Below are 21,319 nucleotides of genomic sequence, written 5' to 3' on the forward strand. Positions count from 1 at the left end.
ATGTTAAAGCCAAAAAAAAAAAAAGTAGTTCTTCCCTATTCAATATCCTTTTTAAAAAAGGTTAGAATGATTCTTTAGGTACATATGACTATAGTGTTAAGAAATTATGAATATGAATACAGAAAAGCATGGGAACCTATACTGTTGCAAAGTAAAGAAAAACCAAGAAAACACGACTGCAACAATGTAAAAACAATAAGCAACAGAAGAAACTGAATGCTGTACGATTATACAATAACCAAACTTGGCCTCCAAAAAGAGGTATGAGAATAAATCATCTTCTTTGTAAAGATATGGGCCAATGGCTGTGAAACACCACATATGTTCAACTTATGCTGATATGTTGGTTAATTCTGATGAACTGTTTCTTTTCTTCCTCTTTTCTGTTCTTTATGTGATATCAATAGACATAGATATTCCTTACATATTTCTCATATAAACAATGGTCTCAGAGGAAGAGGGGAAAGGGAAAGTATAGATTGTGTAAAAATTAAAGATTTCAATAAAAATATTTTCAAAGAACTGATCTGAAATTTAAAGCTAAACAAGAAGATTTAATTCTTCAGGTTTTTAATTCTTCACTCTATCAGTGACCTCAATGAAATAGACATTCTCTCCAAAGGTAGAAAACACAATCTGTGCTTTCTCATTCTGAAAAATTCTTCTCCATGTCATTTCATAAATCATCCAGAGAACCAATACCCTGGGAGCCTTCCTCTAGATCTATTAATATTCAGAGAATAACAGTGAAGTACTTGGGTTATCCATCTGTAATCTCATTACATGACCTTGATGTCTTTTCTTTTTAAAAGTGATTTCCTGGGCCAACCCCTTGTTGGTGGTAGCAACATATAGTTGCACCCATGCTATACATACCCTATATCTCTTTGGAGAGACTCTGAAACATCAGTCACCAAAGAATCAAAATTATAGGGGATCAAAGGACAGTGAAGGTTGAATAAACTATCTAAAAATCCAAAATATAAATATTGTCTCTACCGTGACCTTATCCAAGTCACACCTAAACTTTCCCAGGGTCAGTTTTTATCTATAAATGAAAGACTAACCATAACACTTCCTGGGGACTTCCTTCCTCTCAGAGCATGAGGACCTATAGCCACTAAACAAACACTGGTTTTAACTGAAAATCTCCTTGTGCATTAACCCCCCCAATAAATGTGCTAGGTGATTCTCAAGATACTTTAAATTCAGACTGAGTTTTTTTCTTTCTTAGAAATATAAATTCTGTAAGACATCCTTTTTTACAACTAAGTAAATTCCTGAGACTAAGCTTTTGGTGATTTTGTTTGCTTTTCAGTTGCAGGCTCCTTTCTTAGATTTTTGTCTTCTATGAATTTATAGCTATCTCTTCTATCATAGGTCATTCTACCCTGTAGCTACTCTTTATGATTATATAGGTTGGTGAACATTTGTAGGCAATTCTGGTTTCTTCCACCTCCACCTCCACCACCACCCCTTTATATTAGAGATTTTTACATCCGATATCTGTTAAGTTAAATTTTTAACCCAAGTCTAAGACTACATCTACCCCAATTGAATTTGTCTTACACTTTGCTTAAGTTTAATATCCTAGCGGCCTAGCCCATCCATATTTATGAGGATCCAGACAATAATGCATCATTGTTAGCTATCACTACATTTGTGTCATCTGCAAATCTGAGAGACATGATTTTTTTAAAACGGGATTAGATTTTATTGATGCTTTTTTACATCACAATTACTTCCTACTGACTCCACAATGGCACTCTATACCAGCCTGGCAAAGGAGTCCACGGGACAAAGGGTTAAGAATATTCAGTTTAGACCAACATCTTATACCACATACCACCAAAAGAAATCCTAAAAAAGATACGATATTTAAACATCACATCATTAAACATTTAGAAGAGAATCACATCAAATACCTTTCATTGGCATCACAAGGGGTGAATTCACAACAAAACCAGGGATTAAACAATTACAAGAGAAAATGGATAACTCTGATTACATGAAATTAAAACCTTTACATCGACAAAAGGAAAGTATTTGACTAAGGGGGAAAAAAAACTTCATATCAATTATCTCCAAAAACGGTTTAAGATCCAAGATATACAGGAAACTAATAAAAATATCAAAGCTCAAAAGTCATTCCTCAACAGATAAGTGACTCAAAGGAAACAAAACATAAAAAAGAGATAGACTGGTACATTAATGCAATATTGATGGAAATTATTCTGAAAAGTACTTGGAAATTAAGCAAAGAGAGTGATCAAACGCCTACACTCTCTCACCCAGAAGTTCCACTACTAGGGACATGGCCCCCCCCGCCTCCAAAGGGGTCAATGACAAAAAAAAAGCCTGATTTACCATAATAATAAATATTATATATATATATATTATATATGTGTTATACATATATATACATATATATGTATAACAGCACTTTTTGCTAAAGCAAAAAATTGAACACAAACTACTACATTGAGGAATGGTTAATAAGCTATGGCACACAAATGTACTATTACTGTACCGTAAGAAACAACAAATGAATGTGGAGAAGCAGAGAAAACATAAGAAACTGATGGAAAGTAAAGTAAGCAAGAAAACGATATGCACAATGACAACAATGTAAATGGAAACCAAAAAAATGGAAAACGCCACAAAATTAATGAACACATTTAGCCCCAAAGAAGAAATGTGAGAAGGTACCTCAATCCAATTCTTTGCATTATACTGTGCAACTACAGATATAGAACACTACCAATAAAGCTAGATTTTTTTAACATGCTGGTTAGTTTTGCCAAAAATTATTTTCTCCCCTCATAAGCATAGGGGGTTAACTTTCTGGAAAGGAGAGAGAAGAAAGATACATTGGGACATATAAGTGATGTAAAAACAAAAGACATCAAAAATTTATTTTACAAATATACAAAGTTCAGTGAACACAGCACTGGCTGGCGACCCTGGAGTCAGGAGGACCCGAGTTCAAGTCCAGCCTGAGACACTTGACACACTTACTAGCTGTGTGACCTTAGGCAAGTCACTTAACCCCAATTGCCTTGCCTTCCCACTCCCCACCCCCGCCAAAACTAAATAAATAAATGCAGCAAATATGCAAAGTTGAAAATAAAATCAATAGGAGCAAATGTTGTCTCTAACTTGGGTTTAAAAAAAATAAACTTTACAAGTACAGGAGGTGGGAAAAATAGCTAAAAAGCAATTAAACTCAAAAGCATCCGAAGATTTTAGTACACTACAAGCTCAATATAAGTGAAATAGTGATATGGCAATTAAGAAAGTTCATATTCACTGTACTAAGAAGCACAGTTTTCACGAACCAGAACCTGGTCAGATCACATCTGAAGCACTGTGTTCAATTAGGAAGGGAATTGATAAGCTAGAAAGAACCTAGAGGAGGCCTATCAGGATAGTGAAGTAAAGGGTCTCCAATTCATGCCACATGAGGAACAACTGAAGGAACTAGGGATGATACTTAGCCTAGAAGAGAGATTTTAGAAGAATAATCACAAATGTGCAAGAGAAGCTTTAAAAGTTACATGCTGAATTTATTACATATATTTAGAAGGAAAAGTAAGTTCTAAATAGCAGAAATTTGTGATTTCATATGCAATCCTCTCATTTTGTTCTACAATATAAACGGAAATACTCATTTTCATTTGGTGTTTAAATTCAGAATAAAAATAAAATTAGATTTTTAAGGAGGGGCCATAGAAAGGACATTATTCCTGTCTTCAAAATGCTGAATAAATTATTAAAATAATGAACATTATAATTCAATTAAAATTATGAAAATAGGAATATGAAGAAGTATAAAGCAATGAAAGCATAATCATAACAGCAAAATGTTGTAGGGAGATGAAGGAATATATGCACAAATACAGAAGTGAACTAGGCAAGTTGTAAGAACACAGAAATAATAAATGTCATCTACTGAAACTCTTTTTGTAAGATAATTTAAGTATGACTCATAATACAGTTGAGTACATTAATTTTTTTTTAAATAAAATTAGCTGGAAAGGTAATTTGTAGAAACTGAAGGAGTAGCAACAGGTGGGACTAAAAGTTGTGGGATAGAGAAAGATGGAAATAACCAATGAGAATCCTATGAGGAGTGAACTAGAATACTCACGTAAAGGATTTTGTCCTTCACTGGCATAATATTCATACATGCCACTTTTAACCAATGTGTCATAGTGTGGTAAGAAGTCAATTCGTTCCTTTGTTGCAGAAAGCAGTAACTGATTGACTGACTGAAGTAAGTACAGAGTGACCCCATCTTGAACATTTTCATCTATAACCAAGAAGAAAGATATGAAATGCAAAGCTAACATTTACAAAAATCTTGTTAAAATTGAACTAACACTTTTCAACAACTATGAAATGTCTTTTAAAAAGCAATACACAAAAAAAGACTTTAGTATCATATAATCAAAATATAATTTTATGCCACAATTTATCTATGAAAGACCAAAATTAAGCTTTAAAATCTTTTATTCATTCAATGAACATAACTATCTAATAAGTACAAAATACTGAGGTACATGTTAGGGTCTTACAACTTTGGTGCCAAAACTAATTATATTAATTTTTAAATTCTGGCTTTTTAGAACCATTACAAAAATATGGGATAAAGTAAAATCTGGGGACAAAGGCAACATTCACATCATAAAAGCCCAACCACTACATAGTTATTACTACGTAATGCATAATTTTATTGCCTTTCATGTATTTTAACATGCTAAATGTAGAAGCATGAAGAACTTATGAACATTACTTACTGAAGTTATCATCAGTAATTTCTTTTCTATTTGTTGTTGTAATAACAAACTTCTCTCCAGATGAAATCCCAAGTGCCTAATAAAAAGGGAAAATAAGCCACTGTTTTATATATAGTAAATGATAAATTTAAATTCATGGAAAAACAGAGGGTTGAACAATTATTATACTTACTTGACCTCAATCTACTTATAAAAGCAATCTCACTTATGCAAGTTGAGCTTTTGTAAAATAATAACATGAAAGATCTATGCTGTGTGTCCCTTATGAAACTAAGATCTTGCAAGGTCTTCAAAATTAAGTATTCAGCAACAATTAGCATTTGAAGTAGCCTTTCTCTGAAAGACAATCTTGTATCAATAAACTAGAGGTAATATGTAATATTTATGTAATGAACAAGGTTGTATTATTACTTCAAGTCAGCAAAAAGGAGTGACAATTATTTAAATACCAAATTTTATTTAACAGTAAACACTGCAAAGAAAGCCTATGATATGCTAAAAGAAGCTTACAGGGATTAGTAATTTTTAGCTCAAGAATTTCTGACTAGCATAAAAGGCAAGTCCAACAAAAGGAGTAAGGGGTTTGAAGTCTGAAAACTAAGTCCAAATCCAAACTATACTATTTATTGGCCTACATGACTTTGCAAAAGTCACTTACATTCTTTGGACCTCTGTGTCTCTAAAATATGAAGGTTGGACTGAAAATGATCTCTAAATTCCCTTCCATTTCTAACATAGATGTATTTATGATGATATACAAAATGGTCTCCCACCTTAGAACATTTGATAATGTTGATAACTATTCCAAGATTTGATTCAAATAGATAATGTGAAAATGAATTAAATTTGAAAAACCTGTTCTGAAATAAAAACTTGGACAGAACATGAAAAGTTTATAACACGAATTTTTAATGATGAATAGAAACCTCAAAGACAGACTAGGCTTAAGGTTTTGTTATCTTTCAAAGGAAGCAGAACAAAATTAACACATTTCAGTAGGAAAACAGTAACAAATTAGGAAATATGTAATTCCTGATGTGACCCAGAAAAAACACGATATAAAAGCTTCAATATGCCGTTATTCTCCCTTAGACCTAAGAGACTGTGACTGTCAAAATACAATACAACGTTACCTTTCTGTGATACTGATTGTTCATAAGTTGACAGAATTCATTTCATTTAAACAATCATGTTTAAAATTCAGAAATTCTGAACTGTTAGAAATGTTCCATAAAACATAGGACTCAATAATTAAGCTCTTCAAAAAAGCAACATTCCAGTTTACAGCGTTCTCAATGTCCAATAATTTTTGACCAAAAATGTTGCTACCTACCTCATTTAACCACCTTATTCAATCAAATCTAACTATGGAGTTCTTTCACCTATTACCAAAGGTTAAGGTGAGATCCAAAGAAAAAATAATCTGCTTCCATTTGATATATTAAAAAAAATTTTTGCTGTAAGTTTTGAAGGCAATTACAAAAGGAGTTCCGATAATGACAACATCTTGGAAGACATCAATAGAATTACTAGCCATTTCTCTACCATGGCACATGCACCCCAGGCATTTCTCTATCCTCCTACCGGAACCCTAGACTCTGGCCCTGGGGCACTGGACTCAAGTGATTTTACACCTTATCTTTCTCTGAACCAGGCTTTTACAACACTTTCCAGCCTTTTTCAAACCTGTTGCATGCATGCTCCTCCCACACAAATACTTTCTGCTTTCTAGCTCTCTATTTTCATTGTCTTCTGGCCATTAGAATGTAAGCTCCTATAGAAGATTTGAAAACTCTCTTGCTTGATCCAGAGCTTAACACAGTGCTGGCAAATATTAAGGACTTAATAAATGCTTTATCATTCATTTCTAAGGTGAATACATTAAAAGGGAAACATTCATTTGGATGTTAACATTCTGAAGTGTCCACTATTTTAAGTGTTAGTTCTTCAAACTTCAAATGTGTTAAATTACCCTCTGAAGTTGGAGATAGGGCTGATGAAGATCGTCTGAATGCTGGTATGGTTGAGCAAACTTAAGCCAATTTATAACAAATAGACCTATCTTGCACACAGCATATCAATTACTTAGATATTTCAAGGATCAGGGATTTTAGTACTGAGAGTATACACCTTCTGTCAAGGAAGATCACAACAGCCTCATTGCCTTATTAACAGTTTAAGGAGTTCTGGTGAACAAAAATGAAAATATCCCAGTGGCCAAACCTCAAGTGATATGTAAATTGCTCTGTAGCCCAAAACATCTAACGTGATGGATGACTAAACTATAAAACCTAGCCTAGGTTCAAGCAAAGGCAGAGACATGGGCCTTCACCTGAGGCCTGCAGACATCAGGCCTACATGTGAAACTTTTTTCAGAAGGCTAGAGAACCTGACAAAGTTTCAGTTTCACTGGTATTGTTTTTGGAAACAATTGCCTTCATGCCACAATGAGGCATTTAGTGAAGGTTAAACAAATTATGATAAAATAATGAACTTCAACTTCAAAATACCACAAGTCAAATCAATTACTTCCTTATTTAATAAATTCCAGTTGCTCTCTTTTCCCTCCAGGACCAACTATATAATCCATTATTTGGTTTTTAAAGGCCTTCATAACCTGGATCCTTCCTACCTTTCAAGTCTTCTTACATCACACTCCCTTGGCACCCCATCACCCATGTATTTACTATATGATCAATGACACTGACCTCCTTACTACTCCTCACACAAGACACTTCATCTCTAAGGCATTTTCACTCACTGTCTTCTAGGCTTGGTATCCTGTCCCTCCTCATCTCTACCTCTTGGCTTCCTTCAAGTCTCAACTAAAATCCCTCCTATTCACAAAAAGCCCTTCCTGACTCCCCCTTGAGTCAATGACTTCCCAGCTAGACTACCTTCAATTTATCCTGTCTATATCCTTACAGTATTTGCATGTTGTCTCCCTATATGAATTTTTTAGTTTGTAGCTCCTCAAAGGCAGTGAGCTGTTTTTGCCTGTCTTAATATCCTCAGAGGTTAGCACAGTGCCTGGCACAGAGCACTTGTCTGATGATTTGATGTAAAAGCCCACTGAGAGGCTAAGTCTTTACAAAAGTCTTAACAAAAACATCACTTATACAGACACAGGTAGCATATCTATCAACCAAAATGAACAGAAAGCTAGAAAAATAACTTAAAGTAATTAGAGAGCATACAAAATACTAAGACACATAAAGGAACTATATGAACAAAACTGAAAAAATCTCTTTGCAAAAATAAAGACAGACCTAAATAATTAGAGTAATATGCACTGTTCCATGAGTAGGCTGAACCAATATAATAAAAATTACAATACTACCTAATTTACTTATTTAGTGCCATACCTTGAAAAAAATAACGAAATCAATGTGGAGAAACAAAAGGTCAACAACCTCAAAGGAGATAATGAACAAAAGTAGAAATGAAGGAAGCATAACAGTAATAGACCTCAAATATACTTCAAAGAGTAATTATCAAAATGACTTGTTATTAGTTAAGAAATAGGTAGGTGTCAGTGGAACAGATCAGGTACACAACATACAGAAGAAAATAAACACAGCAGCCTAAGCTATAACTCACTATTTGACAAAAATGCTGGGAAAACTGGCAAGCAGGTGTGACAAAAATGAAATACAGATCAATATCTCGCCCTAGATAGTAAAATAAGCACTAAATCAGTACATGGCTTAGATAGGAATAGTAACATCACTTAAATTAGAAGATCAAGGAAGAAATTACCTTTCATTTCTATGGATAAGGGACTAGTTCCTGATCAGACAAGGAATAAAGAGGATTACAGAAGATAAAATGGACAATTTTTACTACATAAAATTAAAAAGGTTTTAAGCACAAATCTAATGCATATATAGGAGATACTGAAGGGAAAAAAATCTTTGCAGCAAATTTCTCTGATTAATGTCTCATTTCCAAGATAGATAAGGAACTGATTCAAATTTATAAGAATAAGAGATATTCCCCAGTTGATAAGTGGTCAAAGGATAGTAACAGGCAGTTCTCAAGGAGAGAAATCCAAGGAATCAAATTCAAGCAACCAAATGACTAAAATTTAAAGAAATGCAAATTAAACCAACTAAAGTTCTACCTCATATTGATCAGACTGGCAAAGATGACAAAAATGAAGTTGGATGGGCTGATGGAAAATAGCTGTATTCTTTATTATGGTAAAGACTAGCATGGTGGATATAACAGACACTTTCCTCATTCTTCCTTTGTTTTTATTTCTTCTGACAAGATTTACTACACTCCAGGTAAATACATTCTTATCAGTCCTTGTAGGGTGACTATCATTCCTATATTTTCAACTAAGATCAAAAAATTCAAATCTCATTTTCAGATGCCATACTTCCACCAAATAATCATTTAAACCTTTGTCTTCAATAGTCAATAGTAAATATATGTGTGTGTGTCTGTGTGTGTGTGTCTGTGTGTGTGTGTATATATCTTTGTCACTAAAAAAAATCTAAAGAAGTAGAGATGAGCCCTGAACCATATGTCAGAAGATAAGTTTGAAGAATCTCACATCAGGAAAGGAAGAGCAAGGAGGCTAGGATCACTGTATCATACAGTACACAAAGGGGAGAGTAAGGTGTAAGAAGTATGGAAGGGTAGGAAGAGTCCAGGTTATTAAGGTTTTAAAGGCCAAGCAGAGGATTTTATTTGGATTATATTTGATCCTAGACAATAAAAGAAGTCACTGGAGTTTACTGACTAGAGATATTTTGATATATGGTGAAACCTATATTTTAGGAAGATCCCTTTGTGGAGTGGAGAAAGGGGCGGAGTTGAGGCAGGAGGCCAACCAGAGGGCTACTACATTATGCTCTATAGGAGGAAGGTGATCAGAGGCCTACATCAGGGTAGTGGCAGTACCTGAGGAGATAAAATGGTACATTAGAGAAATGTTAGGAAGGTAGAATCTACTAGACATGGCAACAGATTGGAAAAGGAGGACTGGAATTTGGGAGATAGTGAAGAGTCCAGAATGACAGCTAGTTTGCAAACCCGGATGAATGGCAGAAAGGTGGTGGCCCTGACACTAGTAGAAAAGTTAGGTAGACAAGAGGGCTTGGGAACAAATGAGTTCAGTTTCAGATTTGTTAAGTTAAAGATGTTTATGCAATGTCCAGTTTGAAATGTCCAACAAGCAGCTGAAGATACAATAATGATAGGAAAATATTAAAGCTAGATAAACAGAACTGAGAACTGGCAAAGATGATAACTGAAACCATGACAGCTAATGAGATCATCAAGTGAAAGAGTATAAAGAGAGTATAGAAGAGGGCTCAAGACAGAATCCTGTGGGACACCCAACAGGTGTTTCATGGATAAAGATTCTGCAAACAAGACAGGAAGACAGGTAGTAGAACCAGGAGGAAGCAGTGTCACAAAAACCAAAAGAGGATCCAAGAGAAGAGGGTAATTCAGAGTATCAAAAGCTGTGGAGATATCAAGACATGATGATTAAGGGTGAAAAAAAAACACCCCAACTGATTTCCCAATTAAGACATCATTAGTGAGGCCCAGAGAAGTAACAGCTGCAACTTAGCCCCAGGCCTCTCAGCCCAGGACAGGAGTCTGTCTAAGCCCAGAGCCTGAGATCACAGGAGCAGCTAGATCCGAGGCCTTCAATCCACAGTCTAAAGGTTCGAAACTCACCTTCTTGAACTTCTGGGAGCCATGATGTGCACGTAAAACAGCTTTTATCCCCCCCTTGAATAATCCAAGAGAATAATATACCTCAGGAGAAACAGAGGAGCCAGAAGGGGGACTTCAGTTGCGAGAGAAGTGGGAGAGAAGGCCCTTCCTGTGGTGGTGGAAAGAGACTAGGGCAGGGAGAGGTGTCCCAGCAGCCTTCACCTCAGCAGAACGAGAGTAACTGAGCCCCAGGGGGCAGAGCTAACTAACGTCAATGCCAGGAACCCAGACAGGGCTTTGCACAGCCAGGGCAAGTGGCAGACACCAGCAGAGAAAAAAGCTGAGACCACCCCTGCTGTAGAACAGTCCTGGGGAAGAGGAGACCCCCAGGAGCCAGAACACCCCTCTCCCACACCTCACAAAACCAGAGGCCATAACACATAAAGCCAGTGAGCAGACCCACAGATTCCTACACAAGAAACTTGGGACAGAGCCCCCTGAGCCTCAGAAACAGAGATCCACTTTAGAAGCCAGGAGGAAAAAAAAAACCACCATGAAAAAACATGCTAAGAAGGCAAAGACTATTGATTCATATTACAGAGACAGGAAGACCAAAATAACCAATTCAGAAGAGGACAGCATGGACACTACACCCACATCTGAAACCTCAAAAGGGAAAGTGAAGTGGTCTCCAGACCAAAAAGCATTCCTGGAAGAACTCAAGGAGGACTTTAAAAACCAATTAGAAAGGTAAAAGAAAAAATGGAAAAAAAAATTCAATGAGGAAAACAAATCTTTAAAAGGTAAAATCAGGGAATTTGTTAAGGAAAATCAGAATATAAATGGGAGAAAATGTCTCACTGAAAAGTAAAATCAACCAAATGGAAAAGGAGATAGAGAAGATAAAGGAAGAAAACAAAACATTAAAAATTAGAATTGGGCAAGTAGAAGCTAATGATTGAGACATCAAGAATAAGTCAAACTCTAAAGATGAAAAAATAGAAGAAAACATGAAATATATGATTGGACAAACAACTGACCTGGAAAATAGATCCAGAAGAGACAATTTAAGAATTATTGGTCTACCTTAAAGCTATGACGAAAAAAAGAGCTTAGACAGTATCTTCATGAAATCCTTAAGGAAAATTGCCCAGAGGTCCTAGAACCAGAGGGTAAAATTATCATCAAAAGAGTCCATCAATCACCCCCTGAAAAAGATCCCAAATTGAAAACTCCAAGAAATATTATAGTCAAATTCCAGAACTACCAGGTCAAGAAGAAAATACTGCAAGCAGCTAGGAAGAAACAATCCAAATATCATGGAACTACAGTCAGGATCACACAGGATCTTTCAGCTTCTACCTTAAATGACAGGAGAAATTGGAATACGATATTCTGAAAGGCAAAGGAGCTTGGAATACAACCAAGGATCAACTACCCAGCAAAACTGAGCATAATTTTCCAGGCAAGATGAGGGACATTCAATGAAATAAGGGAATTCCAGACCTTTCTGATGAAAAGGCCAGAGCTCAATGGAAAATCTGATCTCCAAATACAAAACTAAAGAGAGACATAAAAAGGTAAACAGGGGAAAATAGTTATTACATCCTGATATAGGATTATTTTGTCTTATATATACGTCAATCTTGAGAATTGTATACTTATTATGACAACTGAAAAGGATATTCTTAGACTGTGGATATCAATATGAAATAACTGATATAATGATAAAAAATATAATTAAGACATATAAAAAGATGATTCTGGGAGAAGAGGTAAGGAATTAGTAGAAAAGGGTAAATTATATCACATGAAGAGGCACAAAAGCATAATGCAGTAGAGGGAAAGAAGGGAGGGAGGAGAGGAGTATTTGAGCTTTACTCTCATCGGATTTGGTTCAAGAAGGGAATAACATACCCTAATAAGTATAGAAATCTAACTTGTCCTACAGGCAGTAGGAGGGGAAAGGGGAAAAAATGGAGGGGGCTGTCAGAAGGCAGGGAATAAGTAGCAAGGGGAAAACAGTAAGATAAGGGAGGGGAACCAAGAGGGAGGGTAAACTGAGGAAGGCGGCAGTCAAAAGCAAAACTCTGTTGAGGAGTAGAAGGGGAAAGGGAGAAATAAAAGCATAAACAGGGGGGAAATAGGATAGAGAAAAGACACAGATAGTAATCATAATTGTGAATGTGAACGGGATGAACTCTCCCATAAAACGGAAGTGGATAGCAGAATGGATTAAAAACCATAATCCTACCATATGCTGCTTACAAGAAATGTGTTTGAAAAAGGGGGATACACACAGCATAAAGGTAAAAGGCTGGAGTAGAATATATTGTGCTTCAGCTAAAGTGAAAAAAGCAGGGGTAGCAATCCTAATCTCAGATAAAGCAAAAGCAAAGATAGATCTAATTAAAAGAGATAAGGAAGGACACTACATCCTGCTAAAGAGCACTATAAACAATGAAGCAATATCATTATTTAACGTATATGCACCAAGTGGTATAGCAGGCAAATTCTTAGAGGAAAAGTTAAGGGAGTTATAGGAAGAAATAGACAGCAAAATCATACTAGTGGGGGACCTCAACCTCCCCCTCTCTGAACTTGATAAATCTAACATCAAAATAAACAAGAAAGAAGTTAAGGAGGTGAACAGAATTTTAGAAAAGGCAGATATGATAGACCTCTGGAGAAAACTGAATGGGGATAAAAAGGAATACATGGCACATACTCAAAAATTGACCATGTACTAGGGCATAAAAACCCTACAATTCAGTGCAGAAAGGCAGAAGTGGTCACAACATCCTTTTCAGATCATGATGCAATAAAAATTATTTGTAACAAAGAACTATGGAAAAATAAGCTAAAAATTAATTGGAAACTAATCTAATTCTAAAGAATGAGTAAGCCAAAGAACAAATCATAGAAACAATTAATAACTTCATTCAAGAGAATGACCATAATGAGACAACATACCAACACTTACGGGATGCAGCAAAAGCAGTTCTTAGGGGGAAGTTTTATACCTCTTAATACTTACATGAATAAAAGAGAAAAAGGAGATCAATGAACTGGACAAGCAACTGAAAAAGCTAGAAAAAGAACAAACTGAAGATTCCCCAAGTAAATACCAAATTATAAATACTGAAAATCAAAGGAGAGATTAATAAAATGAAATCAAGAAAACTATTAAATTAATAAATAAAACCAAGAGCTGGTTTTATGAAAAAACCAATAAAAGTGATAAACCTTTGGTCAATTTGATTAAAAAAAAAGAAAGAAAATCAAATCACCAATATCAAAAATGAAAAGGGTGAATTCACCTCCAATGAAAAGGAAATTAAAACAATAATTAGGAATTATTTTGCCCAACTGTATGCCCATAAATTTGACAACCTTAGGGATATGATGAATATCTACAAAAACATAAATTGCCCAGGTTAACAGAAGAGGAAATAAAATACCTTAATAACCCCACCACAGAAAAAGAAATTGAGCAAGCCATCAATGAACTCCCTAGGAAAAAATCTCCAGGACCAGATGGTTTTACACGTGAATTTTATCAAACATTCAAAGAACAATTAATTCCTATACTTTATAGACTATTTGGGAAAATAGGTGAAGGAGTCCTAAGAAATTCTTTTTATGACACAAATATGGTACTAATATCTAAACCAAGAAGAGTCAAAACAGAGAAAGAAAATTATAGACCAATTTCCCTAATGAATATTGATGCAAAAATTTTAAATAAAATATTAGCAAAAAAAAAAAAACTGCAGCAACTTATCACAATAATATGCTACTACCAGGTCGGATTTATTCCAGGAATGCAAGGCTGGTTCAATATTAGGAAAACTATCAGCATAATAGATCATATCAACAACAAAACTAGCGGAAACCATATAATTATCTCAATAGAAGCAGAAAAAGCCTTTGACAAAATACAACCCCCATTCCTATTAAAAACACTAGAAAGCACAGGAATAAATGGGGCCTTCCTTAAAATTATAAATAGCATCTACCTAAAACCATGAACAAGCATTATTTGTAATGGGGATAAGTTAGATGCATTCCCAATAAGATCAACGGTGAAACAAGGATGTCCATTATCACCCCTATTATTCAATTTGGTACTAGACATGTTAGCTGTAGCAATAAGAGAAGAAAAAGAAATTGAAGGAATTATAACAGGCAAAGAAGAAACGAAATTATCACTTGTTGCAGATGATATGATTTACTTAGTGAATCCCAGAGAATCAAGTAAAAAACTACTTGAAATAATAAACAACTTTAGCAAAGTTGTAGGATATAAAATAAACCCACATAAATCCTCAGCATCCCTATATATTACTAACAAAGCCCAACAGCAAGAGATAGAAAGAGAAATTCCATCTATAGTCACTGTAGACACTATAAAATATTTGGGAGTCTATCTGCCATGACAAACAAACGGTCTATATGAACATAATTACGAAACACTTTTCACACAAAGTCAGATCCAAATAAATGGAAAAATATCAGTTGCTCATGGTTAGGCCGAGCAAATATAATAAAAATGACAATTTTTACCTAAATTATTTATTCAGCACCATACCCATCAAACTACCAAAAAATCATTTTACACAGCTGGATAAATAACAAAATTCATCTGGAAGAACAAGAGGTCTAGAAATATTTAGGGAATTAATGAAAAGAAATGCTAGGGAAGGTGGCCTAGACATATCAGATATTAAACTGTACTATAAAGCAGCAGTCATCAAAACTACCTGGTACTGGCTAAGAAACAGTGGTGGGATCAGTGGAATAGGTTAGGTACATAAGACACAGTAGTCAATGACTGTAGCAATCTACTCTTTGATAAACCCAAAGAATCCAGCTTCTGGGCTAAGAATTCACTATTTCACAAAAACCGCTGGGAAAATTGGAAAATGAATGGGCATAGACCAGTATCTTACACCATATACCAAAATAAAGTCAAAATGGGTTGATGATTTAGGAATAAAGGTTGATACTATAAGCAATTTGGGAGAGCAAGGAATAGTTTACCTATCAGATTTACGGAAAAGCAAAGAATTCATGACACAACAAGAGACAGAGAACATTACAAAATGCAAAATGGGTAATTTTGATTATGTTAAATTGAAAAGTTTTTGTATAAAAAAAAGCCAATGCAACAAAGATTAGGAGGGAAGCAGAAAATTGGGAGAAAATCTTTACAACTCATGTCTCCGACAAAGGCCTCATCTCTAAAACACACAGGGAACTGAGCCAAATTTATAGGAATACAAGTCATTCCCCAATTGAGAAATGGTCAAAGGATATGAAGAGGCAGTTTTCAGAGGAAGAAATTAAAGATATCTATAGGCATATGAAAAAATACTCAAAATCTCTACTGATCAGAGAAATGCAAATCAAAACAACTCTTAGGTACATCTCTCCTGTCAGATTGGCTAAAATTACAAAACAGGAAAATGATAAATGCTGGAGAGGATGTTGGAAAATTGGAACACTGTTACACTGTTGGTGGAGTTTTGAACTGATCCAGCCATTCTGGAAGGCAATTTGGAACTATACCCAAAGGGCTATAAAAATGTTCATAACCCTTTGACCCAGCAATACCACTTCTAGGGTTGTATACCAAAGAGATCACACAAGTGGGAAAAGGACCCATATGTACAAAAATATTTATAGCAGCTCTTTTTGTACTAGCAAAGAATTGGAAATCAAGGGGATGCCCATCAATTGGGGAATGGCTGAACAAGTTGTGGTATATGAAGGTAACGGAATACTGTGCTATAAGAAATGGGGAAGATACGGACCTCATAACTAACCTGGAAAAACCTACACGATATAATGCTGAGTGAGCAGAGCAGAACTAAGAGAACATTATACACAACCACAGATACATGGATTCTGTGATGACTAACCTTGACAGACTTAGATCTTCTCAGCAATACAGGGCTCAACGACAACTCCAAAGAACTCATGAGGGAGAGAGTTATCTACATCCAGGGAAAGAACTATGGAGAATGACTGCAGATTGAGGCAAACTGTTTGTTCTCCTTTTTTTTTCTTTTGGGTTTTTTTTTCTCTCTTTTGTTTTTGTTTTTTGGGGTTTTTTTGGTTTTGTTTCTTCTTTCGCATGATTTATTCCATTGTTAATAATTCTTCCTTACAATTTGACTATTGTGTAAATAAGTTCAATGTGAAGTTATGTGTAGAAGATATATTGGATTCTACGCCGTCTTGGGGTGGGGGGGAAGAAAATCTGGAACTCAGGTTCATGTGGAATTGAGAGTTATAAACTACAAATAAAAAATCTTAATTAAAAAAAGAGGAAAAAAAAGACATCATTAGTAACTTTGGAGGCAATAATTTCAGTTGAGTGATTAGGTGGGAAGCCAGACTTCAAAGAGGTAAAAGTGAGAGGAAAAAAATGGACTGACCGTAAACAGCCTTTTCAAGGAATTTAACCATAAAAGTGGAGGAGAGATATAGGACCAATAACTATCAGGGAGACAGGTATATTTGTAGACAACAAGAAAGCAGCCAGTAGACAGGGAGAACTTGAAGATTTGTGAGAAAGTGGAGATAATAAAAAGTGGAGAAGATAACATGAAACAGGATCACTTGTGCATGTGGAGGGATTTGCACTGATTAACTGGCATTTCAATTAACTGGAGTACAGTATCCCCGAACAGAGGGAACAGAGGCACACTTTAAGTGCAAAACTCAGAAGCATATATTGGGTGAGTACAACACACAACAACGAGAATACAAGAATCCAGCCTAGTGCTTCTCTAAGGATTGAGATTTTAGATGGTGGTTTATATGCTTTTACAACAAAAGGAGGCAGGAGAATAGGAAGAATACAGAGTATCCAGAATCAGGATGTTTGTGAAAGCTCTTTTGGGGGCTGGTATGAACCAGTTTGAACCAGGCCTATGGCTGCTGGCACAGCAGAGATGTTCTGGGTTGACCACAGTGGATAACTGGTACATGAAACTTAAGCAACACTCATTTTGCCTCCTAAAGAGGAAGCCAACAAGCCTAGAGAACTGGCACTGAGCACACTCCTCTGCTCACCACCTTTTGTTTTTTATAAAGAAAGAGGAGGAAACAGAATGAAAAGTATATAAGGATAGAATGAAAGGAAATATACAATCAATGATCATTATTGTGAATGCGAATGAGATGAACTTACCCATAAAATATGTGGCAGAATGGATCAGAAAGCAGAAAATCTATTATGCTTGAGTTGAAGTAAAGACTTACGAACTCTGATCAATCCAATCATGAACTATGACTGCAGAAGTTCAATGAAGTATGCTACCCACAGCTGCACGAGAGATGATGAACTCAGGATGCAGAATGACCATTTTTGGACATTTTTGCTTGATTATGCTGTAATGGCAAGCAAAGTGGGGTTTTTTGCTGTTTTTCTTTTAGAGTTAAGTTTCTGTAACACATTAAGTGCTTAACATAATGTTAATGGAATGGAATGTTAATGGAATAGGACCTGCTTTGAGCTCTGGCCCAGCTCAAGGCTGTGGTGCATCCTGAGTCACATGGAGCCCAGTGTAGGAGGAGCTTGCCAAAAAAAGAGAAAAAGAGCGGGAAGTGTGAGCAAGGCAGAGCTGAGAGAGAGGAAGCTAGCATGGGTGGGTATAGGGAGGAATTTTCCTGGGGGAATTTGCTTGTGGGGAGGCCTAACAGAAAGGATGTTTGGGATGTTGGCACTCCCTCTGCTGATCTGTGTTAATTTCTCAGACAGAAGCCCTGTCTGTTGATCTGTGTTAATTTCTCAGACAGAAGCCTTGTCTGTTAGTCTCTATGAGTGAAATAAGCTGAAGGGCAGAGACACGCCCCTGGAAAGAAGTTAAATTGTTAAAGTGAATTGAGATGATGGTGCTGGTAATGAGTATAAATATTGTTGTAGCCCTGTTAAGCTTTGTTTTTCCAGAAAAAGAAGCTTCAGGCAGGAACCCCTAGAGCAGGAACAGGAAGAGCTTGGAGTAGAGCAGTCCCCATGAGCTGAGATGAGGAACAGGAGCACAGAGCTGCCTGTGTGTAAACCCAGGCAAGAGCTGGGGTCAGTCGGCCCATAGAGGAGGAATCATGGGACTTGGAAGTCAACCTTGATTTAAGATGAAAGAGTACTTTACTTGGACAATCTGTACTGACTGAGGAGATTGTAACTCACTGTGACCTAGGGGTGAATGGCGTTTGTATTTCCTGATACCCCTTAAGGATGATATGTTATGCTGGGGGGACCCCCTGCTTGTGTAAACAAGTATTTTGGGGATGCAATGATACATGCTGTGTGCGTATTCTGACCTCACAGAAATCATATGCCAAAGATAAAGCAATTTCAGTTGTCTCCATAGTTTAGGTCACCCAAAATCCAAAAGAAGGTTAAAAAAAAAACTTTGAAAAGATGCTTACTGAAGCTGAACTCAATCGGCAACCCTTTTCATCTTCTACACTACCACAAGCAAGGTTGCACTGGCCAACCCCAAGACACACCACCTGGTTACAATAAAACTAACCCAGTCCCCAGTACGTCTTCCCAGAACCCTGGCTCTAGGTTACAGAAGTTGGCTCAGGCCAAAACAGCAAGTCTGGCCATAGCCTATCAAGGAGCAAAAACCTTCCAGGGACTGCAACCCCAATGATTTAGTGTTGCAAAGCTCTGAACTGCTGGCACTGTTCCAGAAAACTGAGGAACACTGAGTGGAAAAGGTCACCAAGAGAGGACACCAGGTATGTGCTTAAAGGGGAAAGAGGTGAGACTGTGTAGCAACCTACCAAGATTGAGGGAAAGAGTACTGCATCTAGTTGGGGACAATTCTAACCCACAGAGACCCAAGACTGGTGAACCTTGACTTGCCCAGTAAGGGAAAAGGCTGAGACACTTTCAGATCTAGTTCTCAAGAAAACAACAATCAGAGGAAGAGTCAGAAAAATGAGTGATAAAGAAAATAAAGGGGGGGGGGGGGGCGGACACTGAAATTACCAAAAATTTCCCAAAGAAAAAACTGAAATATTTAGAACATAAACAGATGAAACAAGAACAGTAGCAACCAAAGTGAACACTGGACCTCCAAATAGAATAAACAAATTCAGACATCTATGAATGCAGAATGCTGCAAAACAAAGGACATGATAGAACGTATGATGAGACAGAGTATCCTGTGGAATCTGAAGATAACACCAAGGAGAAAAGATATCCTGCACAGCAAAAAATATTATGAGCAAAACAGAAAAACCGGAATCTGCAAGTGCAAGCCTCAAGGAAACAAAAAAGAGAACAGATTGGGAATGCAAATACACAGAAGGATAACCTAGAAGTGAAGCGCAAAAAAAAAAAAAAACCAAAACACGAAAACATTAAAATAAAATATACTCACCGTGTAAGCAAAACAAGATGCACAGAGAAAACTTAAGGATCATTGGTCTCCCAGGAGAACAAAATAGGACAAAAAAACTTTAACACCATAATGAAGAAAATAATGAGAACTAGAATTCCTGAACATAAAAGATAAGTTCTAATTGAAAGAATTCACAGATCACCTCCAGAAAAAAAAAAACTCAAGGCTGCAAACTCCAAGACACATAGTGGTTAAATTTAACACTCAGAAACAAATTCTACAAGCTATCAGGAGGAGAGACCTTCAAAGACAAAAGAAAGAATATTCAAATAACGCAAGATTATTCTCCAACAACTAGAAAATGTGGGAGGGATTGGACTAATGTGTTCTGAAGAGCAATGAACCTCAAGATACAGCCCAAGGTGATCAACTCTGCAAATCTGAACTGAACCATACAGGAAAAAAGATGGGATATTTAAAAATTGAGAAAGAAAGGACCCTACCAGAATCCTTTTATGAGGCAAATTTAGCCCTAATACCTAAACCCTAGTTCACAGAAAGATAAAACACAGAAAGAAAACTATAAGCCAGTATTAAGATCACTGAATCAAAAATTTTAAACAAAATCCTGTCACCAAACAACCAATGGTGATTTCTCCAAGAAATCATTTATTGTGACCAAGTGAGATTTTTACCAAAGATGCAAGTATGGTTCAATATTAGGAAAACAATCAACATAATTAATCATATTAAAGACTAAAATATCCAAAAGCACATTATCTCAACAGGTATAGAAAAAGGCTACAACAAGGTACACAATGGTCACTTATGCTTAAAAACAAAAAACTATAAAGCCATGGGAGGACTTGTTTTTATTACAAAAAAAGCATCTATTTAAAACCAAAAGCAAGCATCATATTCAATGAGGATACACTAGAACTTTTTCCAATAAATGAGAGTAAAGGAAGGATGACCAGTCTCCCCACTAATTTATATGACATAGTTCTGGAAACATTAACAACAGCAATTAAAAGAAAAGAAATTAAAGGCATAAAGATAGGTAAAGAGGAGATAAAACTATTTCTATTTGCTGATGCTGTAACAGTTTATTTGGAAAACCCTAAAACACAGGAAGTAATAACAGAAAGAGAAATCGCATTCCAAATAACTACAAAATGCATAAAACATCTGTGGATCAATCTCCCAAAGCATACAAAAACTTGATTTCAGTTACAAAGTGCTCCTGGAAGAAATTTTAAAAAACTAGAAACAAAGTAGATACCCATCAATTGGGGAAGGGTTAAACAAATTGTGGTAGGTGAGTATAATGGAATATTACTGTGCTTTTAAAAAATGATGTGTGTGATAAATACAGAGAGAAACAGGGAAATATCTATATAAACTGAGGCAGAGTGAAGTAAACAGAGCCAAGAAAACAATCAATATAAACACTAACTACAACAATGTAAACAGAAA

At 35.9% G+C, this 21,319-nt stretch overlaps 1 protein-coding gene across 3 annotated transcripts in view; it reads right to left on the minus strand.

Annotated features, from left to right (window-relative positions):
* Nucleotides 1-21,319, minus strand: part of SMCHD1 (structural maintenance of chromosomes flexible hinge domain containing 1) — a 167,285-nt gene that overhangs the window by 131,762 nt on the left and 14,204 nt on the right. For all 3 annotated transcript variants that reach the window (XM_036755134.1, XM_036755143.1, XM_036755153.1), the window contains exons 2-3: nt 4,800-4,875; nt 4,151-4,312 (exon numbers count right to left, since the gene is read on the minus strand). In XM_036755134.1, the coding sequence (XP_036611029.1) occupies nt 4,151-4,312; nt 4,800-4,875 (238 nt within the window). The remainder of the gene's footprint in view (nt 1-4,150; nt 4,313-4,799; nt 4,876-21,319) is intronic.

This window comes from Trichosurus vulpecula, chromosome 1 (assembly GCF_011100635.1).
Source record: "Trichosurus vulpecula isolate mTriVul1 chromosome 1, mTriVul1.pri, whole genome shotgun sequence".
Classification (NCBI taxonomy): Eukaryota; Metazoa; Chordata; class Mammalia; order Diprotodontia; family Phalangeridae; genus Trichosurus; species Trichosurus vulpecula.